At 38.8% G+C, this 19,281-nt stretch overlaps 1 protein-coding gene across 3 annotated transcripts in view; it reads right to left on the bottom strand.

The window, feature by feature from the left end:
- Positions 1-17,427, bottom strand: part of NCAM2 (neural cell adhesion molecule 2) — a 276,456-nt gene extending 259,029 nt beyond the window's left edge. For 2 of the 3 annotated variants that reach the window (XM_075854510.1, XM_075854512.1), the window contains exon 1: positions 16,862-17,427. In XM_075854510.1, coding sequence (XP_075710625.1) covers positions 16,862-16,913 — 52 coding nt within the window. In that variant the 5' untranslated portion in view covers positions 16,914-17,427. The remainder of the gene's footprint in view (positions 1-16,861) is intronic. The other variant, XM_075854511.1, reaches the window with a different exon arrangement.
- Between the last annotated feature and the right edge of the window lie 1,854 nt (positions 17,428-19,281).

Genomic DNA, 19,281 nt, shown 5'->3' with positions numbered 1-19,281 from the left:
CAAAAACATATTTTATAAATGCGAGTTTCAGTTTTTGCAATATGGCATATAAAAACAAATTACTCATAGTGCCGTCTGTTTGTTTCCTTCTCTATTATTCTCTCCCTATTAATAGCTGGTCAGAGTTCTGCCGCAATAATATGTGTTGGGATTGTTTTTCCCAGTGTAATAATTAATTCTTTTTTTCACCTTCCTAACCTCACTTTTATTATTATACAGGTGAATACAATGTATCTCTTTAGAAAGCGAAATTCTGCATATTTATTACCAGCTGGAGAATTTATTCAGATGTTTTATTCTTTTTCAATAATAAACTTAAAATTCAATAAAAACTAACTGTGCTATTTCTTTCTTTATTTATTGAAAGGGGTTTTCCGGTTTCATTAAATTATTGTCATTTTTGTATAATTAAAAGTCAGGCTTCGTTCACATCTACGTCGGGGTTCCGTTCATGGGTTCCGTCTGACTTTTCCGTCAAGGGAACCCATGAACGGAAACTAAACTGAAACAAAATGAAACCATAGTTTTCCATTTGCATTACCATTGATTTCAATGGTAACGCATTGGTTGCAAATGATTTTAATTTGTCACCGCTCTGTAAGGTTTCTGTTGTTTTGACAGAATTAATAGCATAGTTGACCCCCTGTATTAGTTCCTCACCGTTTTCAAGATCTCTGCTTGTTGTTATTCAGTAGGAACATTCATTGTTTAATTCTAGTGGATACAATTCTGTCCATGGTCATGTGATGGACAAACAGGTGCACGACTCGCTAGATGGTCATGTGATGGACACACAGGCGCACGGCTCACTACAGTTACAGTATGTGTATCAGAGCTGTGTCTTCTAACCATCCCAGCACCTGTGTGTCTCAACAGGCGGAAAGCTATAGGTTGTAGACCACTGCTCTATATAGTATATGCCACCAGGGGCTGCTTCAATAGTTCAGGTCATTGTAGTCACTTTGGACCAGTACAATCTTCACTAAGATGCAGATTTGATGTAGAAATTTCTGTGACTGTAAATCAGTTCCATACAATTGAATGGGGTTGTTCAATTGCATAAATTCAATATCTGTAAACCCTATTCAGATGAATAGGACAGTCGCTGAAATTTCTGCAACAAATCTGCCATATGTGAGTTGCCCTTACTGTAACTTGGTAGCCATGATGACAACACCAAGTTTACCAATTTTTGTTCTGTAAAGCTTTTACTTTATGTAATAAAAATAAGAAACATTTATCTAATCAGAAACCATCACAAGGCAAACTAGCTGTTGCTGTTGATGGATCCTATTATGAATTTACTTTTAATTAAAAATAGTTTTTATGAATACCCAGGGTAGCCAGACACCACATGAATATCAGGATAGTCTGATTCAAATATAAACATCTTATGCCTGTGAATTAAAAATATGTAAGGGTTAAGGTTTATTTAGCTCCTCCCCTTTTCTGATTTTTATACCCGGTTGTTTGGTTATAAACATATTGCATGCAAGGGTTAATAACTTTATTCTGATAATTACAGTACATGACATGAAATTTGGGTGTTTAATTTCTCATTTAAAGAACATCTCCATTTCTTATTCTAATCCTGAACTCAGACAACTGCAGATTCCCATATCTAAAAAGCTTCCAAATCTCTTTGGCACCACTACTAGAAAAAACAATATTCTACGCAAAGTGCCATTCAAATTTATAGTGATTTGCTTGGGCTGTTGTGTTGGAGATTTTCAGTAACTGAAATCTCTTAGAAGTACCAAAGAGGTATGTGGACTCTGTACAGCACTGCGGCACTTTCATTTTGGGAATCAGTGGTGGGTGGATTGATCTCACACATTTCTTTGATGTGATCTATAATAAGTCAGAATATTCTTTTTTGGCTGGATTTCCCTTTAAGAGTACACCTCAAGTATTCATGTATTAATAATTAGGGATGCAAGGGGCATTGAGGTTAAATGTATGAGATATGTACAAAAACGGTGACAATATATGGCAAATATTGAGTATTTCAACTGTTGGATATTTAACCGCTCTCTAGGTTCCCTACTTTTAAATGAATACATATTGTTCGTTGTACATCTAAATCTATTAATTTCAATATCAACTTCAATTGACACTGTCCCTCATAGATGTATAATGGGTAAATTAAGAACTATATGTTTAGAAAGTATCATTTGTAATTGGATGGAGAATTGGCTCAAGGACCGTATCCAGAGAGTTGTGGTCAATGATTCCTACTCTGAATGGTCCCCGGTTATAAGTGGTGTACCCCAGGGTTCCGTGCTGGGACCACTATTATTCAACTTGTTTATTAATGATATAGAGGATGGGATTAATAGCACTATTTCTATTTTTGCAGATGACACCAAGCTATGTAGTAATGTTCAGTCTATGGAAGATGTTCGTGAATTGCAAGCGGATTTAAACAAAGTGTTTGGGCGTCCACTTGGCAAATGAAGGTTAATGTAGATAAATGTAAAGTAATGCATCTGGGTACCAACAACCTGCATGCATCATATGTCCTAGGGGGAGCTACACTGGGGGAGTCACTTGTTGAGAAGGATCTGGGTGTACTTGTAAGTTATAAACTAAATAACAGCATGCAGTGTCAATCAGCTGCTTCAAAGGCCAGCAGGATGTTGTCGTGTATTAACAGAGGCATGGACTCGTGGGACAGGGATGTAATATTACCACTTTACAAAGCATTAGTAAGGCCTCATCTAGAATATGAAGTTCAGTTCTGGGCTCCAGTTCATAGAAAGGATGCCCTGGAGTTAGAAAAAATACAAAGAAGAGCAACAAAGCTAATAAGGGGCATGGAGAATTTAAGTTATGAGGAAAGATTAGAAGAACTAAACCTATTTAGCCTTGAAAAAAGATGATTAAGGGGGGACATGATTAACTTATATAAATATATTAATGGCACATACAAAAAATATGGTGAGATCCTGTTCCATGTAAAACCCCCTCAAAAAACAAGGGGGCACTCCCTCCGTCTGGAGAAAAAAAGGTTCAACCTGCAGAGGCGACAAGCCTTCTTCACTGTGAGAACTGTGAATCTATGGAATAGTCCCCGAAGGAGCTGCTCACAGCAGGGACAGTAGATGGCTTTAAAAAAGGGTTAGATAATTTCCTACAACAAAAAAATATTAGCTCCTATGTGTAGAAAATGTTTACCTTCCCTTTTCCCATCCCTTCATGGTCATGTGTCTTTTTTCAACCGTACTAACTATGTAACTTTACAGAAGTCTCTCCATTATGGGGGAATATATTACTGGCTCAATCCTTTTTTAATCATCAACAATATAGCTATTGAATTTTTTTTACAATTTCCCAATTTTTAAAGATGGTCATGTGAAAGAATCCGTAGAGCTAAAAGAAGAATATGATACCAGTCTCAAAAGGTTGTTTAGTGGCTACTAAATTAAGCATGCGGTTTTCACACAAAAAAATCTTGGATAATATGACATTTCTTGACTTAGACCCCATGCACACGAATGTGCTTTTGCGGCCGCAATTCCCCCGAAAATCCATGGGAGAATTGCGGCCCCATTCATTTCTATTGGCCCATGCACACGACCGTGGTTTCCACGGTCCTTGCATGGCCCAGGAGCCTGCACCGCAGAAAGAGCGGACATGTCTTATTACGGCCGTGTTCTGTGATCCAGGCTCATAGAAATGAATACACGTGGCCATGTGCATGACCTGCGATTTGTGGGCGTCTTGTGGGTGACACTCCGCGGCCGTCCGACCCGAAAATCACGGCCGTGCACATGGCTACAGTCGTGTGCATAAGACCTTAATATCGCCCTGAAAATTTAAAAAAACAAAAAAACAAAAGGGATCATGTACTAAATGTATCAATGCTTGGTAAAAGAGGACTTAATGAGGTTATGTGCCCCAAATGTGAAGAAACTAGAGAAAACTTTATATACATATGGTGTGGGATTGTATTCATCTTGTAATTTGTTTTTTTAATTACATTTTAAGTATGATTAATTTGATATATAGAACTAATGTTAAAAAAAATCCCCAAATGTTTGTTTGTGGGGTGATTTTGAACTACTGTATAAAAACCCATTTGTAAGTAGTAAGATAACTATTTTAAAATTGTTATTGCCGTCAAATTGTTATTGCCTTAAAATGGATGTTGAGTGAGCGACCTACAAAAGCTCGATAAATGTAATATTCCAATAATGCCATGTGATTGGAAAGAATATTTTGTAATAATGTACTAAGCAGAATAAAATGTTCCAGAAGTAATGGTAAAATTGGATAGAAGACAGTTGTTAATTTTTGTTTCCTTTCTTTGCTGTCCTTGCTGCTCTTCCAGTAAGGTGGCAAGCGGTAATATTTTTTTTAGTAAGTAAAAGAAAATAGACAATCGGGATTCCTGAAGCATTAATTAAAGTGTCAGTACGCTGGCCTTAGTGCCTTACCTATTATCTACCTGTGCCTTACTGTTGTGACCTGAATTTTTGTCCCTGACTACTTTTTGGATTATTCTCTGTACTGCATACCCAACTCGGCTAAATCATCGCTGCCGAACCCTGGATCATCTGCCTATCCTCCTGAACTCCAGAACTATACCATGTACTCAACCATTACCAAACGCTGTTGACTGTTACACTTAAAAAAAAACGATCTCTCCCAATCATTTGTCTGGTTCCTCATCCGCTGAGATTATCTAGAGAATCAGTCACCGGGTTAGCAAGAGGCATCAAAGTCGTGGGCAAGGGGTGTGATATTAGTGGGTTGCACCAACTGGTTGGTTCTTTCTTAGGCTATTGAAGGAACTAGGCTGTAAAATACCATTGTACTAGTACATAACACATAAGAGTAATAATAGATCTGTAATCAGCAGAATATCAATTCAGTCAACATCCATGTTTACTCATTTGGATGATGTTTGCATTAACACAGTGAAGCTCAAGCAGAAAAACTAGTGCAAGTAAAAAGTAAAGATGTTTCCAATTACAACCAATGAGATTGAAGCGCTCATACTCTAGGTTAGGAAATGGAAGTTGGAATGGGTAACACTATTACTTTTTATTTGCTTTAGATTTTATACATGGGACTTTATAACAAGAATGAACAATAACAGACCATTGGGCATAGGGGGGAAATTATTAACCTTTCACCGCCAGTAATCTGGCGTAGAAAAGTCGCAAAAGGGCCCAAAAGTCACAATTTGCAGTGCAACTTGGGACCCTGGACCTTTTTATGCCGCTCTCGCCACTTTGTGAAGATGGGGTGTGGCTTCACAAAAGGGGTGGGGGCTCAGTGACCTGACAAATTTATGATAATTTATGCCAGATTTCACTTTGTGAAACATAGCAAGGTAGAAGCCGATTTTGAGCCTTGTATCTTGTCCACCCGCCACATTTAAGACTAAGCCCCAAGCCCCATATTACCCTTTGGACAATTAATTAAACAAATAAATAAATAAATAATAAAAAAATATATCTATAAATGCTCTCTTCACAGCTCCTTTACTCCTCTACCGGTCCCCTCAGCGTCATGCAGCTTGTATAATGTATTGAAGCCGGGCAGCGTCAGGACATTGTATGCGACACAACATGCAGAGAGGACCCAGAGGGGAGAAGATGAGCGGTGAGTATACATTTTTTATTTTAAGTCCGATTGTGGGGTGGGAATAGATAGCGCACGGCCGCGTGCCTCTTAATAAATCTGTTGTATCTTACTCCAGTGGAGCAGATGGCTAAGACTAGGGTATAAAATGCAAGTCTTAGTGAATCTGCCCCATAGTGTCATTGACGCAGGTGGGTGGGGGGGGGGGGGGGCTGCATGCAATGGGCCTATAACTTCCAGCACAAATAGTCTTGTACATAATGCTCCTTTAAGTGGCTTACAGTCTCAAGTACGAGAGAGGAACATGCTTAACAATTAGGAATTAGAATATAGTATTGATCATAAGTGTATAGAAACAGCAAATCAGAGGTAATTGGTCTGACAGAACATATTGAAGAAGTAATCTGATTTGCATACCACAGCATTTCTAAGTAAATGTGATTCAAGTTCTAAGTTCATTATTAATATTTATATATGTTCTTATCTGCCAACAGCTGAGAGTCTCCAGAAACAGATAAATACAATGAAGCATATTAAAGGGACAGGCTGATATAGATCTAAGTGTATGGACATATTAAGGGTACAGTATTTATCAGAGTACCTTAAATTATTATGAACTGTCAAATAATGAATGGGTCTCATTTATCAAAAGTATCTAACAGAAAAACTGTCCTTGTTGCCCATAGCAACCAATCACAGTGCAACTTTACTATCTTAACCCCTTAGTGACCACCAATACGCCTTTTCACGGCAGTCACTAAGGGGCCTTAGGCTAGGCCGTCGCCTTTTCATGGCGGCCCAGTTTAAGTCCTGCACAGGTGTCCCATGGAGGCTGGAGTCGGGGCTCGGCTGTCTGATCACAACCGGGCTCCTGTTCCAATGGCCGCGATCGTAGTTTATTAGAAAGCGTCCGTTTGACCCATTAAATGCTTCGGTCAATAGCGACCGCAGCATTTAACTTGGTTACAGAGGGAGGGAGCACCCATCGGCGGCCCGCAAATGCAATTGCGGGCCTCCGATGGGATGCAATGGCAGCCGGGGACCTGATAAAAGCCCTCAGGTCTGCCCTTGGCATATGCCTATTAGGACACGGCAGAGGCACGTCCTAATAGATTGCCTGTCAGTTTTATATTGACAGGCAGTAATGCTCTGGTATACTAAGTATACCAAAGCATTATAGCAGCGATCTAAAGATCACATAGTAAAGTCCCCTAGTGGGACTAAAAAATAAGTAAGTAATGTGAAATCAAAATTATTAATAAATTTTTTTTACCATAAAAAGTGGTTTTATTTAGTAAAAGTGTAAAAAATAAATAAAAGTACACATGTATGGTATCGCCACGACCATAATGACCCAAACAATAAAGTTAATTTGTAATTTAAAGCGCAAGGTGAACACCGTAAAAAAACTAAATTGCAAAAAACAATGGCAAAATTGCTATTTTTTTCCCATTGCCCCCCAAAAAGTCATAATAAAAGTTCATCAATAAGTTCCATGTACCCCAAAACAGTACCAATCAAAACTACGTCTCGTCCCGCAAAAAAACAAGTCCTCACATCACTACATTGACGGAAAAATAAAAAATGCCGGATGAGGCTCAATGTTTCTGGAGTAAGAAGTTTCTATTATGGATGGAGATGAACACCATTGTGTGCATTCTACTAATGAAGAAAAGTAAATCACAAAGATGTCAAATCAATTTCCCCGCCGTATCCTAATTATGTGTGAACAATTTGAATCATTTTATTGAAGCATATGTTTGTCATTCAACACCATTGTACAGGTAACATATAGAATTATTCCATATAAAAAGTTGAGTCACTATGTAAATAAATGACCACTTATTTTGTACTGATCCTGAGTTACAGTCTGTATTATAGCACGAAGCTGCATTCACAAGCTTCAGAGCTCAAATTTCCTTGCTGGCTCAATGTCTGCATAGTCGTCTTTACATCTGTCACCATAAAGTAATATGATACAAGGGAAATGCCCTCTCCAAGTTTATTATAGGAGCACAGCTATTGGAAGAAAGTCTGTTGACATCTTTTTTTCTATAGCAACCAAGATATTAAAAACAAGTAATGAAATATATTTACAAAGTTACTAGAATCATTCATTGAAAAAAAAAAATCTGTAAATTGTGTTCTAAGGTAGACATATACGTACAATATTATAGTAAAACCCCCTTACTTAAAAGTTTAATTAATTCTATTGTTTCCTCTTACGTGTTTGTAGCTGGATGCCAGTGCCCTGACTATGACAGAATGGGATGTTCCTGTAGTAAAAAAAGGTATTTGATTTCAAATTTATTTTTCATGAAGACCAGTTTTGTCCATAAACCCTATTAAGACATATGGACATCATAGAGGGGGTACCCTACTCGGGACTACTCCCGTCAGCCATAACTGATTTGCCGCCATGTAATACTACATTGTGTGGCTGGCCACAGCTTCTCACGGCAAAATGTTTGCCAGGGGTGTCGGGAGCAAGTCTGGAGACAACGCCTTTATTCAATTATTGTTTTATTCTAGACCCTTTGAGTTACAGAATCTGACAAATACAGGTCTGAGATAAATGTCAACCAGGACTTGGTAAAGCATTCAGCGGAGTCAATCAAGAACATGGACTCCGGAGATCGTAAAAAGCATAAAAATGGCCCTGTCATTTGTAATACTGTGGAGACTAGGGCTATAACCTCACATCTCAGTATACATACACTGCATAGCACCTGATTGGAGCATCAGGAAGATTGAAAAATCAAAAATTTGCATTGGCCATTGCAATGAGATAGTAGGTCTGCTCCTTTCTAATGTGGATTCCAAAAATTCAGCAATTGTTAAATGATTTTCCAAAAAATAAAACTTATAGATCTTATACTATAATAAGATTGTATTGACATCAGAGCCATCTGCATGTAACTAGTTAGGCCTAATTCACACGCTTGTGTTCTGTCCGTGATATACGGTCCGCATGTCGGCCTCATTTCCCAGACCGATCACAGTGCAGGGAGCCGGGCTCCTAGGATCATAGTTATGTATGACGCTAGTGTCCCGGCCTTCCCGCGGAAATACTGTCCCGTGCTGAAAACATGATTACTGTACGGGACAGTTTTTCCGCAGCGACGCAGTGACACCTGACGTTATAGATAACTATGATGCTAGTAGCGTTCCTCCTTGTATTGTGTTTGGTCCAGGAAATCCTGCCGACATGCAGACTGTATATCACCAACCGAACACAGTCGTGTGAATGAGGCCTAACTTTTTGGAAAGGTAAGACTTGGAGTTCAGCCATCTCTGCATTATTCCATTTCTCCCCTCATTCTATGTTTCAGGATGTTCAGCACTATAAACAGAGACTTCGGAATGATTCATCCTGATTAATTCATACAGTTTTGCTTGCACAGATTTTTTTTTCCCTTCTTATATGTCTTGCTGTAAAGCTGAAAATAACTCCTGTGCTGTATCTGTAAGCGGAATTGTTTCACATAAAATACACTGGGGGGGGGGGGGGATTTATTAAGACTGGCGTATAAAATGTAAAACACGATAGTAGTAAGATGCGCCTAATCTATTCGGAGGCGCACATCTCTGAATAAATTAGGCGCATCTCTGGCCATCTGTACGCTACACATGTCAAATCTATGTTAGCTGGTGTAGGTTTGCGCTATAATTTAAGCCAGATTCGGGCATAAATGTTAGTAATCATGTACAGTTAGCCCCGCCCTTCCACTAAGCGCCACCCAATTTTCTACGACAGATATCCGGCGTAGAACTAATAATAAATTCCCCCTTTCTATATAATATTTCCATTAATAAGAATGTACTATCAGGTTATTTCCGGTTACTTTTGTTTGTCCTCATCCTTTCGTTTTATGTAGAGACACAATGGGGCAGATTTACTAATGTGATTGCACCTTGTCGTAAAATGCATTTCTGCCGCCTAGTGTCTCATCACGTTTCAGACATATTTATGAAGCAAATGTGACAAAAAGAACAGATATTTGGGCCTCACTAGCCACTTTACAAAAGGGGTGTGGCTTAGCAAAAAGGGATACGGCCTAAAATGCCCTAAAGTGCACCAAAATTGTGCCAATTGTACACTAGGTAAACAAAGGCATGGTGTAAGGAGGAGAAAAGTGTCTGGCAAGATCCACTGCATTTATCATACAGCGTGCACCATCTTCTGACTGCCTGGTCTAAGTTTACTTTGTCTTAATCTCAGACATTACTAGTAAATCTGCCCCAGTGTTATCTGTCTCTCATTACAATTCAATCTCTGAGAGGTTGGAAACTATGGAAAGAGATAAAACCATGGTGTTCACCTGGAAGCCACATGTAGCTCATGAGCCTATTACTTGTGGCCATTACTGAACTAGTGTCCATTAAGTGCAGTCCTGTACTCTACCGCAGTCCTGTACTCTACCACAGTCCTGTACTCTACCGCAGTCCTGTACTCTACCGCAGTCCTGTACTCTACCGCAGTCCTGTACTCTACCGCAGTCCTGTACTCTAACGCAGTCCTGTACTCTAACGCAGTCCTGTACTCTAACGCAGTCCTGTACTCTAACGCAGTCCTGTACTCTAACGCAGTCCTGTACTCTAACGCAGTCCTGTACTCTAACGCAGTCCTGTACTCTACCGCAGTCCTGTACTCTACCGCAGTCCTGTACTCTACCGCAGTCCTGTACTCTACCGCATTTCTGCTCCTTTCTGCCCAACGTCGCTGACTGAAGGATGTATTGGCGCAGGAAGAGATAATTGAATGTTAGTTGCTGTTATTGGAGTAGACAGCAAGTCCGGACCATGGAGAGATAAATGTATTGCGTGCTCTGGCATATGTGTATATATACTGCCCTGGATGGCACATTTGTATCTATACTCCCTGGATGGCACATTTGTATCTATACTCCCTGGATGGCACATTTGTATCTATACTGCCTTGGATGGCACATTTGTATCTATACTCCCTGGATGGCACATTTGTATCTATACTGCCCTGGATGGCACATTTGTATCTCTACTGCCCTGGATGGCACATTTGTATGAGCAATTTTCTAGCTGGCACATTAGTATAATTTTGTATTATTATAGCAGATGTAAAAGAAAAAGTACACTTCTGATAGATGCCATCTGTCAGCCATTCATTGCCGAAAGATACCCATTTTTTTTAAAAATGGATGTGTTTAATGAATATTTTTTTTACTTGATGGCTGTGACGGATAAACTATTACAGCAAAAGAGATTACAGACTTTCAAATCTTGCAAAGGTAACAGAATTCAAGAACTACTAACATTGATACTAACGTTGATTCTGCAGCAGCATCAGCGTTTGCAGGTAAGTAGCTACATCGACTTACCTGCAAACGCTGATGCTGCTGCAGAATCATCTGTAGCCTCTGGTGCCGACACGATGCAGGACCTGTGAGTGACGTCACAGATCTGCACTGCCAGAAGCTGGGCGTTCTGAAGAGAAGTGGATGATACTTCTCTTCAGAACGCCCAGCTATTAAAAGTAGTAAACACGCCCCGATGTACGCACATAATACACGCCCAGTTGTACTTTTACTTTTCAACACGCCCAGTTGTACTTTTGCAAGCCTCATTTGCATAAATACGAAAATGGTCATAACTTGGCCAAAAATGCTCGTTTTTTTTAAATAAAAACGTTACTGTAATCTACATTGCAGCGCCTATCTGCTGCAATAGCAGATAGGGGTTGCACAATCTGGTGACAGAGCCTCTTTAACAACACTAGGGCTGCAGTCTCTCTACTCGCACTACATAGCACCTTACTAGGACATCAAGGAGATTGAATGGCACATGAACCGTTCTCACGATACTTCAGTCCATTCTCTATTTACTCCACTGATAGAATACAGATGATAAACACTCCTCCCAGCCCCATCACGAGCAGCTGCAGGGAGTTCAATGTTCAGGCTGCAGCTCTCCTAAATCATTTCACTTGTAAATTGAGCATTTTGGTTAAAAAGAATATATAATAAATTATGTAATTCCCTTATATTTAAGTGAAAACTTATTATCAGCAAGCCTCACAATGTAACGCGAAGAGGAAAACCTTAAACTTACTGTGTCTGAAGCCATAAGTTAGTAGGGGTTATGTGTTATATCTGATGAACCTGTAATGTATTTGCCTTATCTATGAACAGAGTTTTATAAACTATGGCAATATATTCAAGTGATGATATCAAAGATGATCAGGCTTAAAATTGTAGATGGGGAATATATTGATCCCTGATTTTTTTTCCATTCACAAGATGAAACATTTCTTACTGCATTTTCTCAATATTCCCTATTCTGGGTGGAGCTTAGTGGTCACATGACTTCTATGGTGGCTAAGATAATTTACATGTGGCTGACTTCTTTGGTGTGTGTCATGAGTCATACAGACTGCAGCTTCATGTTGCTACAATGTAGAAACCATACTGTGTGTTTTCCTTTCTGCCTGGAGTTTTCTTTTAATCTGTCAATATTTTGCAATTGGTAACCTGGTTTTTAAAGCATTGTTGTAAATATCACTCGGGCAAGATTTCTAATTGGTACTGTCCATGACAAAAGTAGTCATGCCACTCCCCCTCCCCCAACACACCTTTAAATTGCTACAAATAGTATAATCAAGCTCCTGATTATCCAAGGTTCTTACTGGCTTTGTTCTTCTTAATTATATCATCTGATAAGCTGAAGATCAAGAAACATACAACATACTTGTGAGTCAATGTCCCTACTTTACTATCTTGAGGAAGTCCTCATCCCACGTGTTCTACTCATCAAAAGAACTAGTAGGGACACAAGACAGGAGAGGAGCCCCAAGTGCAAAAAATAATAATTCTCGACATTTCCAGGATCGTATTCTTATCCACATTATAGTGGTTAGTACATTATTATTATTATTATTATTATTTTATAATATATAACATTCTATTAACCTAGCGTGCCTAGTGGCCATGGCATTTTGAAATCTTTACTTTACCATGATAACATGATTACCATAAAGCATCAGCAAGTTTATTTCGCCATGCTTTTCTTAAAATAATATTTTCTATTCTGGTTACTGATCACGTTGCCATGTGATTGCAGAACAATTGTTTATAAGAAACCACAATGTTGTCAAATTATATGCCGTTAGTGTACACTGAAGTCCACATTTCAATGTAAAGTACCATTTTGCCATACCCCAAGCACTACAGTACATCATGGTCAATGAAACTATGTACCCCTATCATTCCACTGACAGGTAGTGAATAGCAGTGGGTAGTGCACACCTGGGAACACTCCTTTTATACCATCTGTAGGAACCAGTCATTATACAGTGGACCTAATGTAATAGAAGGACAAGGAATGTACAACTTTTTATAACTAATCTAGTTAGCCCTGGACATGTCCTATTGAATGGAGTTAACTGGTTTTTAAAACCCATTTACAAATACCCTTTCATCGAATTTGTTTCTAATAGACAGAGGACCCTCTTTCATGACCCTCATTTACGAGCCAGAGCGGGTGCAGCTACAAAAGGCTTTTCTTGCCCTGGAGGACCCAGCACAATTGTACATTATACAGAATTGTGTAATGCTTAATTTTCCCTGCGGTGGTGCTACAGTGTAACTGAAAACTTGCTGAGAGGTATTTCCACAGATTACAGATCAATAGGGGTGCCAGCACCAGGACTACCGGTGATCAGCTTATCATTGGGGAAGCCTTCTAACAAAAAGGAATTATCTAAAGCAGACAATCCCTTTATATAGCTGATATTTCTGTCTTCTTCCATGATCATTGGAGAAATTGTCTAGTATCATATTTGCACATCATACAACTCTGTAGATACTGCTCATTCCTAGTGATGCTAGCTGCAATAATACAGATTTTATTCATTATGATTTATGCACACTGGTAAAATCCCATCAGAATTAAAGAATTGATGTAAGAAGCAACGAATCAGAATAGTTACATTCTGCACATACTGATCAAACAGAAAGCTATCAACCTGTACGAGACCCACATTAACTGTGCCCATGTATAATGTGGCGTCAACAGAAAGGTGGATATGATGTAGGTGATTAAATAAATCTATCTGAAATAAAATACTGTATGTTTTTAATGCGTATTTTATGGAAATGTTTATAATTACAATTCCCCAGCTGCTTGTATGTGTTCTATACAACAATATTAGAATCAAGAACATATACTACAGACAGTACAGGTCAGATCCATGAATGCAGCATGATAAGTGACATTTAAAAGGAAATAGCAATTAACTTGACAGGTATGGCAGTGTGAGGGCTCAATGTACTTGCAGCACCGGGGTTCTCGGTGAAAATACAAGCAGGGCAACATCTGCATGGATTTTGTATGTTGTTTGTGAGGGCATCTTCTGGTTTCCTCTCAAACTCAGAAAACATATTACTAAGTCAATTCATACAAAGCCAATACAAAAGTCAAGTAACATCACTGTGTGTGTGTGTGTGTGTGTGTGTGTGTGTGTGTATGTGTGTGTGTGTGTGTTTAGAGTTATGAGGGCCACTAGGGACAGGGACTGACATGAGTGATTACAATCTGTATTGTACTGCACTCTGGCACATGTCGGGGGTTTTAGAAAAAAATAAATTACAGATATGTCTTATTTATTGTAAGGTTAAAACTCAATGTAATCAATTATAGTCATTTTGATTAGGGACATTACAAACAGAATAGAACTTGTAGAATGTATCTACAATAATGATCAATAAGGAAATAAATAAAAAATAATAAAATGAGGATGAAGAGGAGGAGCAGGAGGAGGAAGATGATGATGATGATAATGATGTTGATGATGATGATGGTGCTGCTACTGATGATGATGATGATGATGATGATGATGATGATGATGATGATGATGATGATGTAAAGCTACTTTCACACACACCAAAGTCAAGTATAGAAATTTCATCACAATAACAGTCTTGAGATTGCAACGTATATTGGAAGACTAATAACATCACAGTATTAGCAAAGTAACCATTGTAAAATAATGACAAGGTGAGGCTACCACATATCTCTCTCTCTCTCTATATATATATTATTTTGTTTTTTTTGATCATTTTGCAGGTTATTTTTATGAACAAGACAAAAGTAGTACTGGTAGTAATAATAATAATAATAATAATAATAATAATAATAACAACAGTAATAATAATAATAAATATTGTGATTAGAAGGATTATTATGATGAATCGTCTGTAATTTATCAGACCAAACATTGGCTTATAATGAATTAGGAATATGCCTCATATCTGGGGTCAACATGGTTTTAGTCATGTAAGTTTACCATTTCTATATTTGCCTTATACAACACATTAAATTAGCATAAAAAGCTTAAAAAATAAATTCCAAGTTACTTTGCATTGTTTTTATTTTTACAAAAATCGAAAGCCATGACCACATTTTATTATTTTATTTTTTGGTATTTTTTTGTAATTTATATAGTCTTTATTTAGAAAAACAAATTGGCTACGGTTGACTAAGTCCTCTGGTCGTTTTCCACTAGTGATCTCACTTCTCTCTCCTTCTGCCCAAACTAAAGCCTTGATCTTTTTACACCCAATGCACAATCAATGGTTTTAATCGTGCTTCTCATGACTCCCTACTGTCATATTAATGGAGCAGCAACAGTATAAACCAGCAACCTGGCTGAGTAAACACAAGCACTTGATGGTTCCAAAGTCTGCATTAATTCTCATGAAATCACCCCTATGCTAATAAAGTGGCAGCCCCATAGTGCTGGCATGCATTTCTGAGGAGCAGAGATATGACCATAGGTTCCACAACTGACCATTAAATAGCCACTGCATTTGTTGTCAGCATCACATTGTGCTGAAATATTAATGTATCAGGTTCTAACATCTCATTATGCCAGGAAGGTCTGTTTCCTCAAAACACTAATTGGTTTCTAAGCCCCTAGCTCAGTAGGCTGCCAGTGACAGGTCACTTTTGCAGAATTGCTTTAACTAAATATATTATTGGACATGATTAAACTTAGTTTAGCTTTCCATTGTCTCATTGAGGAACATTTACTGTATTTTTAACAACAGAAAAAAAGCATTACAAGACATTTATAGGTGATGTCTGGGAGGCAGTCGAGCCACATGAAGGATGAAGTGGTTAATAAGAAGCAATTATATGCTCATGGGATTGGGACTCCATAGGGATTATGCTCTGCTCAGGATCATGGCATGGGCTTGAATGCTTGCCCTTTCTTGTATGAAGAAATGAAGGATTCATGTCCAAAATGTCAAGTCTTGCTTCAGGAATGATAGAAGACAGTCTTGGAGTGTGTCAGAGCTTATCCTAACACATAGTTGAGGCAACTAGGAAAACTGGGATCTGGAGTCCAAACATAGAACACTGGCTCCCCCTGCTGTCTCAAAACAAGAACACCTCAACCTTGGCGTATCCCCACATTAACATGCAGAACTTGATGTTTTGGTGACTTGATAATTACAACCCCAGCTTTCCAGCCCTTAACATGAGAAAAGAACTTAAAATTGGTTTTATATTAATTATCATTGCTTGTATTTACAATCTTAATGAGTCTTAAAGTAACCTAGGGCAAAAGTCTTGTTATAAATCAACACATTGTTATGGGAAAACTCAAGAAGGACAAGACTGGTAAAAAAAAGAGCTTGAAATGATCATAAAATTGTGAAGCCATACATGTCTGAGCCATGCATAGAGCTCTGTTCTCTGCAGTACATAAGTTAGCAGCTCCTTTTTACTTGGAACTACAATGTCAGACAGTAGCAGTTGTCCATATATATATATATATATATATATATATATATATATGTGTGTGTGTGTGTGTGTGTGTGTGTGTGTGTGTGTGTGTGTGTGTAATATGTATGTGTAATATATAGATAGATAGATAGATAGATGATAGATAGATAGATAGATAGATAGATAGATAGATAGATAGATAGATAGATAGATAGATAGATAGATAGATAGATAGATAGATAGATAGATAGATGTTTGTAATATGTATGAGTAGTATATATATATATATATATATATATATATATATATATATACATACACATTATGTGACACATGCTATTCATTCAGGGGTGAGATCCAAACATAACACTATTAATAATGCAGTAAAACAATAATAAATGTAAATTGCAGTACATGTATTAGGTACTTTTACAGTCTATCACATAGTGAATAACCAGAATGATGAATGACTTGGGGTTAGTTGATGAATGTCAGTTCTTCCTACCTTGCCCGCTGGTGACAAGTAATCCAAGCAGGTAGAAATAAGGGAGTTTCATGTTCAGGAGGTTCCAGTGCTGGACAGCTCCCTAGTTTCCAGATAGTTCTATATAATGATACAGGAATGTGTGGAATAGCTGAGTCGTGTCTGCTCCTCTTGTTGCATACAGAATGAGTAAGTGGAGTGAATGCAGAACACAGATACAGCGTGATCCACAGCCCGCAGCACCAGTCCTAGCAAAGTGATGAGGAGCGAGCTGACTGCAGCTCTATATCAGCCACAAGGCGGCCAAGGTGTTCATCCGCAAGAAACACGTCACCCTCTCCTGGGTCAGGGATTCGTCCGCGCTGCAGCCTTGGGCAATGCAAAACGATGCAAAGGGTCTTCTCTGCTGAACTTGTGGGATGGTGGATCCTGTCTCAGCAGTACTGAGTGCAGGAGGGTGAGAGACTCCCAGCAGCTGCCTCCTCCTCCTCCGCCTCTGTGGTCATGTATTATCTATTCTACTAGATATTAGTAGGGAACACTGAGCTCCAGCCTGACTGATGCAGAGCTCCAGATGAAATGCTTATTCCTATACACAGGCAGGAGGGAAAATGTCTTCTAGCTTGTGGGTGTCTTGTCCCTCCTTCCAGTGATAAACCCTCCTCTATTACATGTCAGGAGCATAGTCCAAAGTTATTACAAGTTGTGTTTCTTATTGTAAGATGAGGGCACTATATATTATGTCTGCTACAGTATATGTCTGTATATCTTAGATAGATAGATAGATAGATAGATATGAGATAGATAGATAGATAGATAGATAGATAGATAGATAGATAGATAGATAGACAGGTAGGTAGGTAGGTAGGTAGGTAGGTAGATAGATAGATAGATAGATAGATAGATAACCTGTTATCTTCTAAGGCTCTGTTCACACCTGCATTGAGGTCCCGTTCTGACGTTCCGTTGGAGCTTTCCATCAGAACGGGACCCTGAACTGACTCAAACTGACATGAATGGAAACAAGAGGTTTCTGTTTCTATCACCGTTGATTTCAATGGTGACGGATCCTTTGCCCATGGTTTCCGTTTGTCTCTGTTGTGCACCGGATCCGTCGACTACGCTATTGCTTTCAGCAAAACGATGGACCCGGTGCACAACAGAGACAAACGGAAACCATGGGCAAAGGATCCGTCACCATTGAAGCGAATGGTGATGGAAACGGAAACCTCTGTCAGTTTGTGTCTGTTCAGGGTCTTGTCCTGACGGAAAGCTCCGAAGGAACGTCAGGACGGGACCTCAATGTAGAAGTGAACAAAGCCTAACCTGTAAAAGATAATATTAAACAGAATGGCCACAGTATTTTGTAAACATTACAGTAGATCAGGATTTACCACAGCGTATAGGGGTGGGGATTATAATTTGACTTTACAATGGTTTTGAAATGATCACAAGAGATTTCATAGGGATCAAGTTGTCCTGGATTTTACAAAGAACAAATGATACTTCCTAATGATGATAAATGCTGTTAGGACATGGATTACCATACCACAGCATCAGCTTAGATACAGTGCAAAGTGCTCAGTTGTAAAAATTCTAACTGGTAGCCTTGTTAACTTTATGCTACAGAACAGTTTTTGCATGAATTGTTTTTTTGGTCAAAACCAGAAGTGAATCCTAAATAGGAGAAATAAAAACCTTTGCCTCAGTTTTGGAATACACATTAATTCTGACACCTACTGACTTATTTCATATGATTTTATACATGGAACCTAATAATAAAATGTTAGACTCTAACAGCTCCCAAGCTCCCCCTAGTGGCATTTGTAGGCAGTCAGAATTTCATAGTTTCCAAAAACTGCACCAATTTAGCCCATCAAAGCAAATAGGGTTCGGCTACAATACTAGATATAGTCCAAGGAGAAGAGTGGCATCGTTTCTGTAAAATATAAATGAAGATTTAATAAGAGCAGACCCTTTTTTTTAAATCTAAGATATCACTTTCAACTCTATCTGATTTGTTAAGGGGAAATAGTTTATTTGGAGATACAGAATGAGGGTATGTTCACACACACTATTTACGGACGTAATTCGGGCGTTTTAGCCCCGAATTACGTCCGAAAATGCGCCTCAATAGCGTCGGCAAACATCTGCCCATTCATTTGAATGGGTCTTACGATGTTCTGTTCAGACGGTCATTTTTTTTACGCCCCGCTGTCAAAAGGCGGGGTGTAAAAAAGACGCCCGCGTCAAAGAAGTGCCTGTCACTTCTTGGGACGTAATTGGAGCCGTTATTCGTTGACACCAATGAAAAGCAGTGCCAATTACGTCCGTATTGGACGCGGCGTTCGCGCGCCTGCACATGCCATTACGGCTGAAATGACGGGGCTGTTTTCTCCTGAAAACAGCCCCGTAATTTCGGCCGTTACGGACGCTGTCAT

Source organism: Rhinoderma darwinii, chromosome 2 (assembly GCF_050947455.1).
Source record: "Rhinoderma darwinii isolate aRhiDar2 chromosome 2, aRhiDar2.hap1, whole genome shotgun sequence".
Taxonomy (NCBI): Eukaryota; Metazoa; Chordata; class Amphibia; order Anura; family Rhinodermatidae; genus Rhinoderma; species Rhinoderma darwinii.
Note: the sequence above shows the minus strand (reverse complement) of the source record. Positions and strands in the feature narration are given on the sequence as shown.